General features: G+C 32.3%; 1 protein-coding gene across 1 annotated transcript; it reads left to right on the top strand.

The window, feature by feature from the left end:
• The first annotated feature begins 7,015 nt into the window (after positions 1-7,015).
• Positions 7,016-14,321, top strand: clu (clusterin). The gene is made up of 9 exons (XM_051139425.1): positions 7,016-7,164; positions 9,601-9,732; positions 9,811-9,959; positions 11,305-11,475; positions 11,560-11,974; positions 13,186-13,326; positions 13,456-13,682; positions 13,771-13,946; positions 14,043-14,321. The coding sequence occupies exons 2-9, from the start codon at positions 9,645-9,647 to the stop codon at positions 14,053-14,055; spliced, it is 1,380 nt and encodes a 459-aa protein (XP_050995382.1). The 5' UTR covers positions 7,016-7,164; positions 9,601-9,644; the 3' UTR covers positions 14,056-14,321.
• The last annotated feature ends 1,238 nt before the right edge of the window (positions 14,322-15,559 follow it).

The following is a 15,559-nucleotide window of genomic DNA, read 5'->3' as shown; positions in this document are numbered from 1 at the left end:
TATTAAATAAATGAATCATCATTTACACTACTAGTCAAAAGTTTTTGATACTTTTTTAAGCCTCTTTTGCTCACCATTTATTTGATCCAAAGCACAGCAAAACAGTAAAATTCAAAAATATTTTGACTATTTAAAATAACTGCTTTCTATTTGAATATATGTTAAAATGTAATTTATTCCTGTTATCAAAGCTAATTTTTAGCAGCATTTCTCCAGTCTTCCGTGTCACATGATCCTTCAAAAATCATTCTAATGTAGAAATATTTTTTATTATTATTTAACACTATTTAAAACAGTTGAGTACATTTTTTTCAGGATTCTTTGATGAAAAGAAACATCCAACGATCAGAGGATGCTTTAAATTGATCAAAAATGATGATAAAGACATTTATGATGTTACAAAAGATTTCTATTTCAGATAAATGCTGTTTTTCTGAACTTTCTATTCAAAGAAATCTGAAAAAAATTCTACTCAGCTGTTTTCAACATAATAATAATAAATGTTTTTTACAGCAAATCAGATAATTAGATGATTTCTAAAGGATAATGTGACTGGAGTAATGATGGTAAAAATTCAGCTTCGAAATCACAGGAATAAATTACATTTTAAAATATATTAAAATAGAAAACAGTTATTTTAAAAAATGTACTGTTCTTGCTGTACTTTGGATCAAATATATGCAGGCTTGGTGAGCAGAAGAGACTTTTAAAAAAAAAAAAAAAAACATTAAAAGTCTTACTGTTCAAAAAAATTTTAGAAGTTATGTTCTTCTATACAAACAAAAATTATTTTTTAGGTCACATCTTTATTTTATATTTTAAAATTTTAATCAGAGTTAGTTCACCATAATTTATTACATTTTAATACTTTAAAGTCATTTTGTGGAGGCCCCCTGGCTAAAAACCACTGTGTTAAACAAATAATTGTCATTTTTCACTTCTTCACTTTTCTTTTCACTTTCATTTACTCAGCATGTTGTCTCAAATTCTTCTACATATCATGAAAAGTTATTGAAATGCCAAATTTGGTGCATCTAGATGCTAAACCCCATTGATTTTCATGTGTTTCATAATCAATAACAAAATTAAGTATGAAGTATGAATATGATTTGAGGGGCTTTAAGTAATAACTAACTTTAATTAACTTAAATTGGCTGTTTCTTAACACACACATCCCATATGGACCACTTTTATTGTGCTTTATTGGATATTGACAGTTGTGGTCACTATATGCTTTATTTTTATGTATAAACGAGAAGCATAAACATTCTTCAAAACATCTTTTCTGTTCCACAAAAGAAAGTAAGTCATGCAACAAATGAGAAAGTAAACAATAACAGAATTTTTTAATTTTGTGGTAAATTATATTTTTGTGTGTAAAATATTTTTTAACAACAACAACCATTTTTTTTTTTTTTTTTATAGAATGTGACTCTCTCTGGGTATCAATGGCCTTTGCCTTAAAAAAAAAGACTTTTACCTCTTTTCATGCACTGTCATTCTCTTTCCACACACATATATCTTTGAAGTCTTCTGTTTCTCCTTAAGCATGCGGGAATAATGGATAATTGATTAATTAAAGCCATCTAAAACTATTAATCATGTACTAGTCAAGGGTCAACAAATGTCAATTATGGCCTCAAATTCAATGACATCATAAAATTACACAGTTGTCATGTTATGAAGTGAAAAAGGTCAATTTAGGACAAGAATTTCTGGGAATTCTGTGTCCCATGTGGACATTTTGCAACCATTCATGGAGCTGGACTTTGGAAAAAAGAAGATGATATAATGTTTCCGTTTAATCTCATGGGTTCATAACAAAAACAAGCTTACTTCTGCTCCACCTTAAGATCAGTTCTCCCATATGTCTGTTATTGTTCTTCCGTAATCACCTAGAGAACAAAACAAGATGATACAGTGAAACATGAGAAACTAAGAAAATAAATGAGTACCGAACTGATTACAAACATATTTAAATACCATGGTACTCAAAGTAGACCACTGTAATACCATAGGACATTTCCAAAAAAATCATGGTTATACTGTGCATAGCACTGTGCCTGAAAAATAATTACAGTATCGTAGTCATGTGTTCCTTTTGGCCATTAATATTCACTTTTTGGCCTTGCAGTCTGTGTTAAACACTTCCTAATCCGCTGGTCTTACAAAAGCAGCTCTATAAATAAAGTAAGAACTGAATGGAATTAAATTAATATAAAGGTTAAACTGTTTCTCATTTGACTTGTGTGCAAGCTCTCGCTTGGCTGGTGTTCACAGCTCACTATTTTAGCTTCATTGTTAATAGGCCCTATGTGTGCAGATGTGGAAGCAAATGTGCTTCCAATAAATAATCAGACTGAGACTGATCATGTGTTTACTGAGCAAAGAGAGATGTGCTGACAGCTAGTATGAAATTGCATTTTATTGTTTACGATTTATCAGATTTCACTAGTATAAAATATGTTTGTGACTGTTTGAATAAAAATCCCCAAACCTCTCTGATTTTTCTTGCATTAAAGAAGCATCTTTAGGTGAGGTTTAGCAAATGATCTGTTGTTAATTGCACCAATGTACCTCCATATGCGGTGTTAGCATGCATCAAATTACTCAAAAACCACCAACTTTCATCTGCTTGCCAAAACCGTAAATAATGGCAGCAAATAGAGTAGTGTTTAATAGACTAGCTCGAAAACCATCTGGCACTTAATATGTTTTCAAACCGATTCAGATGACTTTACTAGTAAATAGGTTACAGAACACCGGGACTTGCAGTGTTTAGCAGCTCACTATGATGCATGTTAGAATGAAAGAGATTCATGGTGACATTTCAAAATATGCAAACAAAATTTTGCACAGCTGTGCTGAAAGAATACTAAATTTAGAATGTTTTTTTCCTAAATGTCTCTTCAACAGGCTGTAATGCATTTTTTATGAAGATTCTGTTAGAATTAGTTTGATAGGGGAAAAGCCTTTCAGCTTGTGTTCGCTGTCTCTACAAGTAGGCTTTTCATAGGAGTTACTGCCATCCAGAGGACAAAACTAAAGTTACTTGAAGAAAATAAAGATTCTGTTGTTGTTATTTAAATTATTTATCAATTTAACATTAAAAAAGTAAGAAGGAAAATTGAAAAGGAGATTCAATGAACAAATGGGAAGAGAAGAAAACAATGTTCTGGCAAAGATAACTAGCCTGTAGATTTGAAACCCATATGTGATCACATTTAAAATGCCAAGAAATAGGGTGGAGCGTTTAATACTTTACAGCGTGCTGCTAATGATATTGACAGAGAAGGACCACTTACCGACATTATTTTACTAGGTCAGATCTCCATTTGAGAGGACAAGGGGTCGACGGATGCGATCAGCTCATATTTGCTGGATATAAACGAAAAATGCCTGTTCTGTTGCTTGTAAGAAAATAGAGTCATATAATTAAAGGCACAAGATATTCAAGATTAAGTCAATATCCTAGACACTTGACATTGAAGGTTTTTTTTTTTTCAAAATAATTTGTCATTAATTTGATTTTTACATTCTGAAGAATATGTGTAAAAAGTCAACGCTGTGCCATGTTGTTATTGTCCCAAGTCAAGATCAACCACAGTAATTTTAGGGTGACCAGACATCCCAGTTTTTCTGGGACAGTCCTGGTTTTTGGTGTCCTGTCCTTGACTGGAGCTGTCCCTGTTTTACATCACGTTCAAAACAACCCGCACTTGCAAATACACTGTAAAAACCCTGGCACTGAACGTTAACAGTGCCTCTGAACCTTATGAAACTGGCATATTTTGCTGGTTATTGCTCCTGAAAATGTTCAGTTATTGTCCTGTTTTGGGTTGTACAAATCGGTCAGACCGAGAAAAACATATGTAGTACTATAGACTGCCAAAAGTTATAACAAATCAAAGAGAAGAGTGCAAAAAAACAGTCTGAGGAACAAAAGGCGTTTGTGGTTGGCCAAACTGAACCAGGATTTCCAGGGCAAGAATCTTGACAACATTCGTGTTTGTTATTATAATTACTGCTTGTACGTATCTTTACATAACATTAGTTTGTCAAATATTGTGCTCTTTCCTGCTTATTAAGTTCTTCTCCATATGATTTAGCAGCTTCCACACGTTTTCTGTGGTTTGGACAGCATAAATTAGCAGAACAATGTATTAGCAGTACAGCATGCAATCCTTGCTGTTGTCACCAATATGGCTGCGCATCCGGGTAACTGACCAAATCGTGACATGAGTGCAAAGAAACATTGTTATCAGTTTCTAGGTAGTCACATACTAACTACAGGTTACTCGTATCACTAAAGAAATACTGTTTGTACTTGGCTGTATAACAAGGCATGAAAGGTTGCAGGATTGTTTTGCATATAGTATCAAACATTCCCTTAAAAAAAATCAGTCACAACGTTGTGACAAGTATGAATCAATGAATAATAGTAATAAAACAATTACATGTGCACAATTACATTTGCAGAAAGCACTCTGTGGTAAAAATTAGCCTAAAATCCAAAATAATATAAGCCTAATTATGCATAGTAAAGAAAGCATAAACATAAAACAACATTTGAAAAGTTGTAATTACTGTATACTCAGTTGTGAAAAAGAAAATGTTTAATACAGTTAAAAACAGTCTTATCATTTATCATCAAGTCATAATTTTGTTATAATACTGTTTTCATCCGTTTTAACAATAGTTAATGTTTAGTATCTTTCATAGTGATTTCTGGCAAATTGTATTAAACTAGGGTCAGTTTGATTCTCAAACATAATTATTAGTTTAATTATAATTAATTGGTATAGCTTAGTTCCCTCCTTCAGTGTTATTGTTGGCCAGGTGAAAATCTTTAATTGTTTAGCAAAATTATGCCACACCTTTCTTGAAGAAGCATATTACTGCTGTTAATGCTTACTTAAAAAAGAGAGCCTAAGGGTAAATTAGTTTATGCTGTCTTATATTTAATTAGTAGGATGACTTGACAACTTTTTACAGATGCATGGCATCAGAAAGAGGGTGTAGCTCCACAGTGCAGCTGTTTGTCTGGACATGTTATTTGATTGCCCACATGTCCCGTGGGGGAAAATATGAGTTTAGGGCATGTGGGCATGCTTCTACACTGTGCAATAACCCACACATCTAATAAACATGCTTTGAATCACATTTGCTTTATGAGCTGTGCTTTCCTGACACTTAAGTTCCTGCATCTCACAAAAAACTCTAGACTAGGGGACGAAAGCTATGACGTAATTAAAAAGCAGTTTCCATCCACTACAGAAGTGATTTACTGTCTTAATGTGTAATATGCAATAAGTAATGGCATGTTTTGGTCAAAGCATACATAATAACCCCTAGGAAAATAACATGTTTATGTCTTATGACTGCAAGCATTATAAGTCTCAGTAAAAGTCTTTCTTGAAAGTCTAGCACGTTTCAGACATTTTTGCCTCTTTTTTTTGTCCAGTTTTAATATAAGAGTAAGTAATGTTACATAACCAGGAAAATAAATGGCACATACAGTCAAACCAAAAATAATTTAAACACCAGATATCATTTTTGATATTTTTGTACTAGCGGGTGCAGGACGCTATTGTTCATTTATGTAAGTGAAGATAGTAAAATAAAGTAAACTGTGATATATTATACCCAAAAATTCTTCATACAGTTGACTACCAGTAAAATTGATAAAAATTTGGGACCAAAAATTTGATTTGACACTTTGACCTGACCAAGTTTTGTTATATACGTTTCTATCAAAGTTATCTGACATTATCAAGATTAATTTATTCTGAAATAGTTTAACACTTGAGTTCTTGTCATATTTTATAACCATTTTCTAAACTATAGTGCATAAACTCATAATGTGAGAAATGTTGAAGGTGTCTGAATAAATTTTGGTTTGACTGGAACTGGAGCAACCTTGGGGACTTTATGGGGTCAAATAGGTGATAAAACTAGTTTTGACAAATTAAAAAAAAAACATATGGTGTTCCCATATCAAAAATCATAGTTTTCATTTGTTTTCTTTCAATTTGCACAGGTTTTTGTATCTTTTTGGAACTGATTGGTTGTAGAGTGAACACCAAAACTATCCACAAATGTGACCCTGGACCACAAAACCAGTCATAAGTAGCACAGGTATATTTGTAGCAAAATACATTGTATGGGTCAAAATGATTTTTTTTTTAATGCCAAAAATCATTAGGATATTAAGTAAAGATCATGTTTCATAAAGACATTTTGAAAATTTCCTACTGTAAATATATCAAAACTTATTTTTTTTATTAATAATATGCATTGCTAAGAACTTAATTTGCACAACTTTAAAGGCGATTTTCTCAATATTTAGATTTTCTTTGCACCCTCAGATTCCAGATTTTCAAATAGTTGTATCTTAGCCAAATATTGTCCTAACAAACCACACATCATTGGAAAGCTTATTTATTCAGATTTCAGATTACGTATATTTCTCAATTTAAAGAAATTGACCCTTATTACTGGTTTTGTGGTCCAGGGTCACAAATAGTGCTTGTTTCAATCAAAAACTCAAGTTCAGATCAATGAGGCCTATGACAGATGAGTTCCAAAACAACATAAAAAACAGTCCTAAATGACAGAATCCAAGATTTGGTGACAATATAAGCAAGTCCAGTCATGTTTGACTTGGAACACCAAATTAGGTTAAGGATTTTCAGCGCAGCATAAGGGTTAAACTTGTGCTTGTATAACCTGCACACTTGTTTACTTTGTTTCAACAACAGTGTGAGCTACTTCTGAATGATTCACTGAATTATTCTGTGCACAGCTAAAGCAGATGTTATGCAGGTCACAGTAAGGTGATTCAGCACTGTTGGAACTGCCAGCAGTAATGAATTATCCACATACTGTCTTTGCCGGTAAATTCTACAAGGCATATTTTCCCGCAAACCCCATGTTCAGGCTTTGCCTCTACAAGCACAATGAAATCAGCGAAATGGAGCAATATTGCCCACTTCTGGTCAGACGGAGCCTCTGCCGTTGAGAATAACAGTTTCTGGAAAAGTCCAAAGCCACAGTCATTCTCATCCTGTGAATCACGTCGTCAACATCACCCAGCCTCCCAGTATAAAAACAAATCAGAGGAGGCACAGTCCATCTGCAAGGAAGAAGAAGAATCCAGGCAGGGTGAGTACAGAGAGCATATTAATATAAATATGGTTGCATAGATATTATTATTATATAATTGTGCATAATATATACATGTATGTAAGATGTTATTTATATTCTGATTACGGTGATGTAATACCTATTTGCTGTTTGACGTACTATAAAATTGCATTGTCATTAATGCTGCATTTATGGATTTTTTGCCAAACTATGAAGCATTAACCCTCTACTGCATAAATTCTGTTTGCACTTGGCACAAGATAAAACAACATATAATTTATGCGGTTTCTGAATTGCAGTCCACCCTCATGTGGGTAATGTCATCCAAAAAGTCTAACTGGGCCGTTTGTTGAGTCGAGTTTGTCTGTGCCTTCCCTAGGCGAATCTGTATTGATTTTTTCATTGCAGAGAGGAATTTGTCTCGCAGCCCCAAGCCGATGAGGGGAACTAAGCCAGGTCAACTGCATTCAGGATGCATGCTGTGCCCTAGCAAGATATCATTAAACAAAGCAAATCCCTGCACTCAGAGCAAGCCATCTGTGTGATACTCTCAGTTTCTTACAAACAACACATGCCATAAATGCGTAACCTCATTCCAAAACAAATATCACAAGATTAGGCACAAGGACAAGATTAATTCAAACAAAAACAAGAAGTAGATAAAATAGTAAGCCTGCAACAACATTTCTGAGGAACTTCAAGGCTGCTAGGTTTTAGACAAAGCAAAAACTGCACCGTATTTTACATCATACTTTCCATCTGTCTGTTCTTCCTGTTAACATTTGTGCATGTTTCTTATGTAACTAGGCTCCTGGCTTTCATTTGTCAGAGTTGAGGTTTCTATGTACACATGCCCAGGCTAAAAAGAAGGAACTTGTTCCGATGACTGAGTCTAAGCTTCTATAATATTTACTCAGACTATGGTGTGAATTATTAACTGCAGCTTAACTTAGCAGCTGTTGAGGACCAATGGTTTGTCTTTAGAAAAATCAAACATGATTAAATGAGCAGTGTTATTAAAAAGGGTAACCTACTTGGAATCACATGCATACATGGATAAACTGCAGACTCACAAAATTGGGATTACATTTTGTCAGAGCAAGCTTTAGTGAAAGGGATTTGCTTTCAAATCCATTTAATCAGTAAAAGGAACATTTGCAAGTTTGTCACACTTTCAGTGATTGGTTCTTGAATTCCTTTTGGTTTGACACTGGTTAAAGGGAGTTAACCCAAAAGTGAGTCAGAATTTACTCATCCTCATACCGGTCCAAACTTGTATGCCTTTCTTCTGCACAACACAAAAGAAGATATTTGTACTCAAAACAGCATTGGACCCCATTGACTGTAATTCACAGAGAAAACAAAAACACATTTTTAAAAATATCTTTTGTGTTCCACAAATATTTGAAATGACATGAGAATTTAAATTTTTTAAGGGAACTTTGAACACTACCAGTCATTTTTTTTTTTTTTTTGATTTTAATGTTTTTTTTTTTTTTTTTTTTTTTTTTTTTTAACGTCTCTTATGCTCACCAAGCCTGCATTTATTTGATCCAAAGTACTGCAAAAACAGGAAAATGTTGAAATGTTTACTATTTAAAAGAAATGTTTTTTATTTGAATATATTTTAAAATGTGATTTCCTCCTGTGATTTCAAAGCTGAATTTTTAGCATCATTATTCCAGTCACATGATTTTTCAGAAAGCATTCTAATATTCTGTTTTGCTGTTCAAAAACATTTATTATAATTAGAATTTTTTCAGGTTTCTTTGATTAATAGAAAGTTTAGAAGAACAGCATTTATCTGAAATAGAAATCTTTTGTAACATTATAAATGTCTTTATCATCACTTTTGATCAATTTAAAGCATCCTTGCTAAATAAATATTCTATAATTTCATGCGACACTGAAGACTGGAGTAATGATGCTGAAAATTCAGCTTTGATCACAGGAATAAATTACATTTTAAAATATATTCAAATAGAAAGCAGCTATTTTAAACAGCAAAAATATTTCACAATATTACTGCTTAACTGTATTTTGGATTAAATAAATGCAGGCTTGGTGAGAAAAAGAGAGTTACTGTCCAAAACATTTAGCTGAAAATAGTATCTTAAGGGAGACAGCATTTTTAGGCGATGACGTTAGCCGTTACAGAATATAAAATGGTTTCAGGATGGTACTAAATGGCACTATAAATCTGTTCAGAAACATCAAGGTCGCAGAAAGACAAATGCCACTATTTATATCAGACCTGCTATATAAATAGACACGCTGATACAATGGATTCATTGCCCACACTGCTGTCAGACAGCGCCTCAGACAAACCGCATTATTAAAAGTTTTGCTTTCGCAATTGTTAATGTTCATAAACTTGCTGAGTCACTTTCACCACTGCTTAATTAAAAAGGTTTACTATTGACTGACCCTTTGTTTCCTAACTTATGTTCACAGTGTTAAACCACTTCTGAAAGCAGGACAACTAGCAGCCACCAAAGATGAAGGTCTCATGGTCTCTGGTGGGCCTTTCTCTTCTCTACCTCTCTGTGGAGTGTCTGCTACCCCCAACTAAAGAGGAGCTCAATCGTAAGTGCATTTTTTTTTCTGTGCAGACATGTTGTGTTTAATTAAGGACAGTAATGTAAAGGTTATTGTTTTTGGCAGAGATCTCACTGGATGGTGAAAAGTATCTGGATAAACAGATTGAAAATGCCATCAATGGGGTGAAGGAGATGAAGACTGTGATGGAGCGAACAGAAGAGGATCACAAGAGGTTCCAGTCTGAAATAGAGAAAACAAAGCAACAGAAAGAGGTAAAACAGGAAAAGGATAGACAGACAGACAGACAGATAGATAGATAGATAGATAGATAGATAGACAGATAGACAGATAGATAGATAGATAGATTAACTTTTTAAAAATATTTAAACATTTAAAAATGTTTAAAAAATATTCAAAAATTATAAATTGAACATAGTTGCATAACATTTTACAAAGTATTTTACATCGTTTACAGTAGCTAACATGAAATAAAAATTAACATGAACTATATAGCACTTATTATTCTTGGCTAAATTACATGATCTACAAATATTAATATTGTTAACATTTCAAGTTGCATGTATTAACTATCAGTTAAAACTGGAAATAATTATGTACATCAATTGCATAATCTCTCTCTCTATATATATAAATACATTTTTAACAAGTTGTATAAATTAACATTAAATAATTTATTATGAATTAACAATGAACAGGAGTATATTTCTGAATCAGAATCAGAACAGCTTTATTGCCAAGTATGCTTATTTTTAAATCATTATTAACCCAGATCAATTATAAATTGTGATTAATTATGTAGATCAATTACATAATCTACATATTTTAATACAATTAACATATCAGGTTGTATAAATTAACATTAAGTAAGTTATTATGAATTAGCAATGAACAGTAGAACATTTAGAAATTATTACTGACCTATATCAATAAAAAAAGGCATAATTATGCAGATCAATTACATAATCTATATTTTAATACAATTGACATATCAAGTTGTGTAAATTAACATTAGAGGTTATTTCTTATGAATTTATAATAATACATTAACCATACAACATTAACCTAGATCAATAAAAACAGAATAATTATGTATTACATAATCTACATATATTAATACATTTTTAGTTGTGTAAAATGAGGTAAAATTAAGTGTGTATATAGATCATTTGCATAATCCACATATATTAATACATTTGAAACATTTCAAGTTGATTAAATTAAGTAATTTATTATGAACTTACTAAAAGCAATAGTATATTTATAATTTTAAATAAATATTAAACTAAATCAAATCCGAAAGAACAAATCTGAAGAACAATTATGTATATTTACAAATTGTATAAATAATTAATTACTTAATCTACACATATTAATGCATTTTTAACATTTCAAGTTGTATAAATTAACATTAGGGTAATTTATTATAAATATACAGTAACATATTTATATTTTCAAAAAATTGTTACTTTATACTTTATGATTTAACCTTATTGTACAATGTATCTGCGATCTAATAACATGACATTAACAAACATTGACTTCTAGAATATTTTCCCCTGCAGTTAATTGCTATTCTTGTGCTATTCCATCAATAAGAATGCTCTGAAGGAGGCTCAAGAGATGGAGGAGCAGCTGAGTGAGCAACAGAGAGTGTGCAATGAAACCATGCAGGCTTTGTGGGAGGAGTGCAAGCCCTGCTTGAGGAAGACTTGTGTGAAGTATTACTCACGTACCTGCAGCAGCGGAGCCGGCCTGGTGGGACGACAGGTGATACGTCTGCACAAACATCCCCGCAATTATCCTGACTTCATTCTGGTGTTTGCAACCATCCCTCTCTTTTTCTGTTTTTAGCTAGAGGAGGTTTTGAACAGGACCTCTCCCATCTCCATTTGGATAAACGGGCAGAACATTGAGACCCTGATGGATGAGGACCAGCAGCAGACCAGGCGCTTCCAGGACCTGGAGGAGCGCTATACAGAGGTTACAGATGGAGTGGACAACATCTTCATGGACAGCATGAAGGTGTTTGACCACATGCGCTCCTTCCACCAGCCCAGCTTCTTCCCCAGTCCCTTCCGCATGCCCAGCATGTTCGGTGGTCATTCCAGCCGGCCCGCTCGTGTCTACAGGTCTCCTTTGCACAATCAAGAGTTCCACGGTTTCCACAACTTCCACAGCATGTTCCGCCCCATGATGGACATGGCAAGAAACATGTTCGAGTCATTCGGGTCCCACATGGGAAGTGATATGGATTTCAATTTGGAAGGTAAATTTTTGTTTTACAAGCCTGGATGTAACAACATGTACAAAGTTAAAAGTATTGTAAGCAATATTCATTACACTTAAAGAGACAGTCCACCCAAAAATGGCATCATTTACTCACCATCATGTTGCTCCAACTTTCTTTCTTCTATTGAACTTAAAAAGATATTTTGAAGAATTTTAAAGCAGTTTATGTTTCTATAGACTCCAATGACTTTAGTTTTTTTGTTTTTGTTTTTTTTAATAGAAGTCAATGGGAAACTAAACAATTTAGTTACCAACATTTCTCTAAATATTTTCTTTTGAAAACTAATGCAAGTTATGTTACACCCTCATGTTGTTGTATGCATTTTCTAAGATAATTATATTTACTTTTTCTTCATGTACTGTTTTATAATTTATTAAATTAAAACATTGAAAGAAATAATTATATAATTTTACTCACATAATTCATTAAAAACATGCAAAAATTAATATATAATGAGAAATATTTATATATATATTTCCCTACAATATAATTTAATTAAAAAACATTCACAAATTAATATATAATTAAAAAAAGTTTTATATAATATATATATATATATATATATATAATTGAATATTATATTTATATATTTTCCCCATAACATAATTCAGTAAAAAAACAGGTAAAAAATAAATTTATAATTTAAAAATATTTATAGATATTTCTCACAACATAATTTATTAAAAAACATGTAAAATGTGAAATTAAATATAAAAAATGTAAAAATTATATATACTTAATATATATATATATATATATATATATATCCCACAACATATTTTTTCACAATAATCATATATAAGTGTTTTCTTTATGTACTGTTTTGTTATAATTTATTACATTAAAACATTGAAAAAAAGAAAAACATATATATATATATATATATATATATATATATATATATATATATATATATATAAATATATATTTATATCTTTTTTCCCCACAACATATTTTTCACAATAATTATATATACTTTTTTCTTTATGTATTGTTTTATGTTAGAATTCATTCAATTAAAACATTAAACAAAATAATAAACAAAATAACAATAAACAAACAAAAAAAAAATAGGGAGAAAGAGAGAGAGAGAAAGAGAGATTTTTCACAACCTATTTTTCACAGTAATTATATTATATATAAATTGTACTTGTAATTATAAATTATATATAAACCTGTATTCACAGATGGCAGAGTAAATGAGGATGTTATTATAACTAAACCATTTGGAAATGATAAGATGACCTGCAGGGAGATTCGTCGCAATTCTGCCGGCTGCATTAAACTGAAAGATGAGTGTGAGAAATGTAAGGAGATCCAACATATTGGTAAGTGCAACATCTTCATTTTATGTTACATTATCCAGCACAGAACTTCAAACAAATTGGTCCCAATTTGGGAATTGCTTTGATGAGAATTCCATGCTATCTAACTATTAAAGCTGTTTTCTCTTTCAGACTGTTCTGGAAAGAGGCCCCTGGAAGGCCCCCTGAAGGAGGAGCTGGAAAGGGCTCTTGCCAGAGCTGAGACATTCACCCAGGAGTACAACAACCTGCTAAAACGATTCGACGACGAGATGTTCAACATCTCTAGTGTGCTGGACCAGTTCAACGAGCAGTTTGGTTGGGTGTCCTCTCTAGCCAACCACACCAAAAATGATGATGGCTTCTTTAAAATACAGGCAGTAGGTGCTAATTATGTGACCAATTATATGCACAATTTGAACTACTTTCACTATGCAGATCACTCAATTGCCAACATTTTATGTGCAGGTGATCTCAAAAGGCTCTGATAACGCAGAGAACCCCGGTGACACTAAAGTGTCAGTCAAACTGTTTGACGGGCCAGATATGAGCTTCACAGTGCCGGGAGACATTCCCTGGAGCGACCCGAAATTCTCAGAGGTGGTGGCACAGGGGGCTTTGGATCGTTACAAACAGAACACTGTGTGAGTCTTAACACCAATCCTTTTCATTTCAACTAGCTACAAATCTTACTGATGTGATTATAAATGTATCAAATATATGAATGTTTTCCTCTCCAGGGTCACAAACTAAAATGTCTTGGAGGGCGGGCACTTTCTGTGAAGAAAATATATTCTCTGAGAAAACTGAAAAGCACTTGAGAAGATCCTTATGAATTAGAATTATAATACTGAGAGATGTTGTACTTGTGTAGCTGGATGTCTGTTGTCTAGCATTATTCCTGCTGTTTCATCCTGCTTAACATTCAGAGACCCTACAGAAAATGTATAGAATATTAAGTGCTTAAGAACTTGTAATCAACTGTACATTGTCAAATACCAATAAAACACAAAATTCCACATTTTCCTCATCTTGTACTGAGCTAAAAGGAATGTGGTGTGAAATGTCCAGCACAGCAATCAAATTCACACTGCGGTTTTCCAGACAAATTCTGATACTGGTGGAGCTTCCAACCTCTATCCAAATAGCAGAATTCTTTAAAACAAGACTGAAGACACATCTCTTCTGAGAGAACACAAGTAATTCACAGCCTTATTATTAATTGCACTTAAAAAATAAATTATTTCTGCCCTGTTCTGCATTTACACTTCTGCTGAAATATTAAAAAGTTTTGCTATCACAGATAATGTGACTTTAGCCTCAGATTAATAGCTTCTGAATTATTCTTTTCTTGATGAAAGATAAATTATTGTTATAATGTAATTTTTATTTACAAAAAACAGACCCTCTAACTAGCGTTCTCGATTTCTATTCTTTTGACCTGAATAGAATAAAATTGACCCTCTAACACTGTTCTACATTCTATTTCTATTCTTTCGACTTGAATAGAAAAATTGACCCAAGCGTTCTCTGTTCTATTTCTAATCTTTCCACTTGAATAGAAAAAAATTGAATAAACACTAGCGTTCTCTGTTCTATTTCTATTCTTTTGACTTCAATTGAAAAAAACTGACCCTTTAACACTAGCGTTCCCTATTCTATTTCTATTTTTTTGACTTGAATAGAAAGAAACTGACCATTTAACACCAGTGTTCTCTATTCTATTTCTAATCTTTCGACCTGAATAGAATAAAATTGACCCTCTAACACTGTTCTACATTCTATTTCTATTCTTTCAACTTGAATACAAAAATTGACCCAAGCGTTCTCGATTCCATTTCTAATCTTCCAATTTGAATAGAAAAAATTTGAACTCAAACACTAGTGTTCTCTACTCTTTTTCTAATCTTTCAAACTTGAATAAAAAAAAAAAATTATCCTAGCGTACCTATTCTATTTTTATTTTTTCAACTTGTGAAAAGTGACCCTTTAACACTAGCATTCTCTATTCTATTTTTTGACCTGAACAGAATAAATTGACCCTCTAACACTGTACTGCATTTCATTTGTATTCTTCTGATTTGAATAGAGAAAAATGACCCTCTAACACTAGCATTCTCTATTCTATTTCTATTTTTTGACTTGAATAGAAAAACTGACCCAATTGTTCTCGGTTCTATTTCTATTCTTTCAACTTGAATAGAGAAAAAAATTAACTCAAACACTAGCATTCTATATTCTATTTCTATTATTTCAA

The sequence above is a fragment of the Labeo rohita genome, chromosome 20 (assembly GCF_022985175.1).
Source record: "Labeo rohita strain BAU-BD-2019 chromosome 20, IGBB_LRoh.1.0, whole genome shotgun sequence".
Lineage (NCBI taxonomy): Eukaryota > Metazoa > Chordata > Actinopteri > Cypriniformes > Cyprinidae > Labeo > Labeo rohita.
This window is presented reverse-complemented; position numbering and strand designations above follow the sequence as displayed.

Coding starts and splice junctions, on each gene's coding strand:
- clu (XM_051139425.1), top strand. CDS start 9,645: ATGAAGGTCTCATGGTCTCTGGTGGGCCTTTCTCTTCTCTACCTCTCT. Junction 9,960..11,304: donor AAACAAAGCAACAGAAAGAG/GTAAAACAGGAA, acceptor TCCATCAATAAG/AATGCTCTGAAGGAGGCTCA. Junction 13,327..13,455: donor TAAGGAGATCCAACATATTG/GTAAGTGCAACA, acceptor TTTCTCTTTCAG/ACTGTTCTGGAAAGAGGCCC.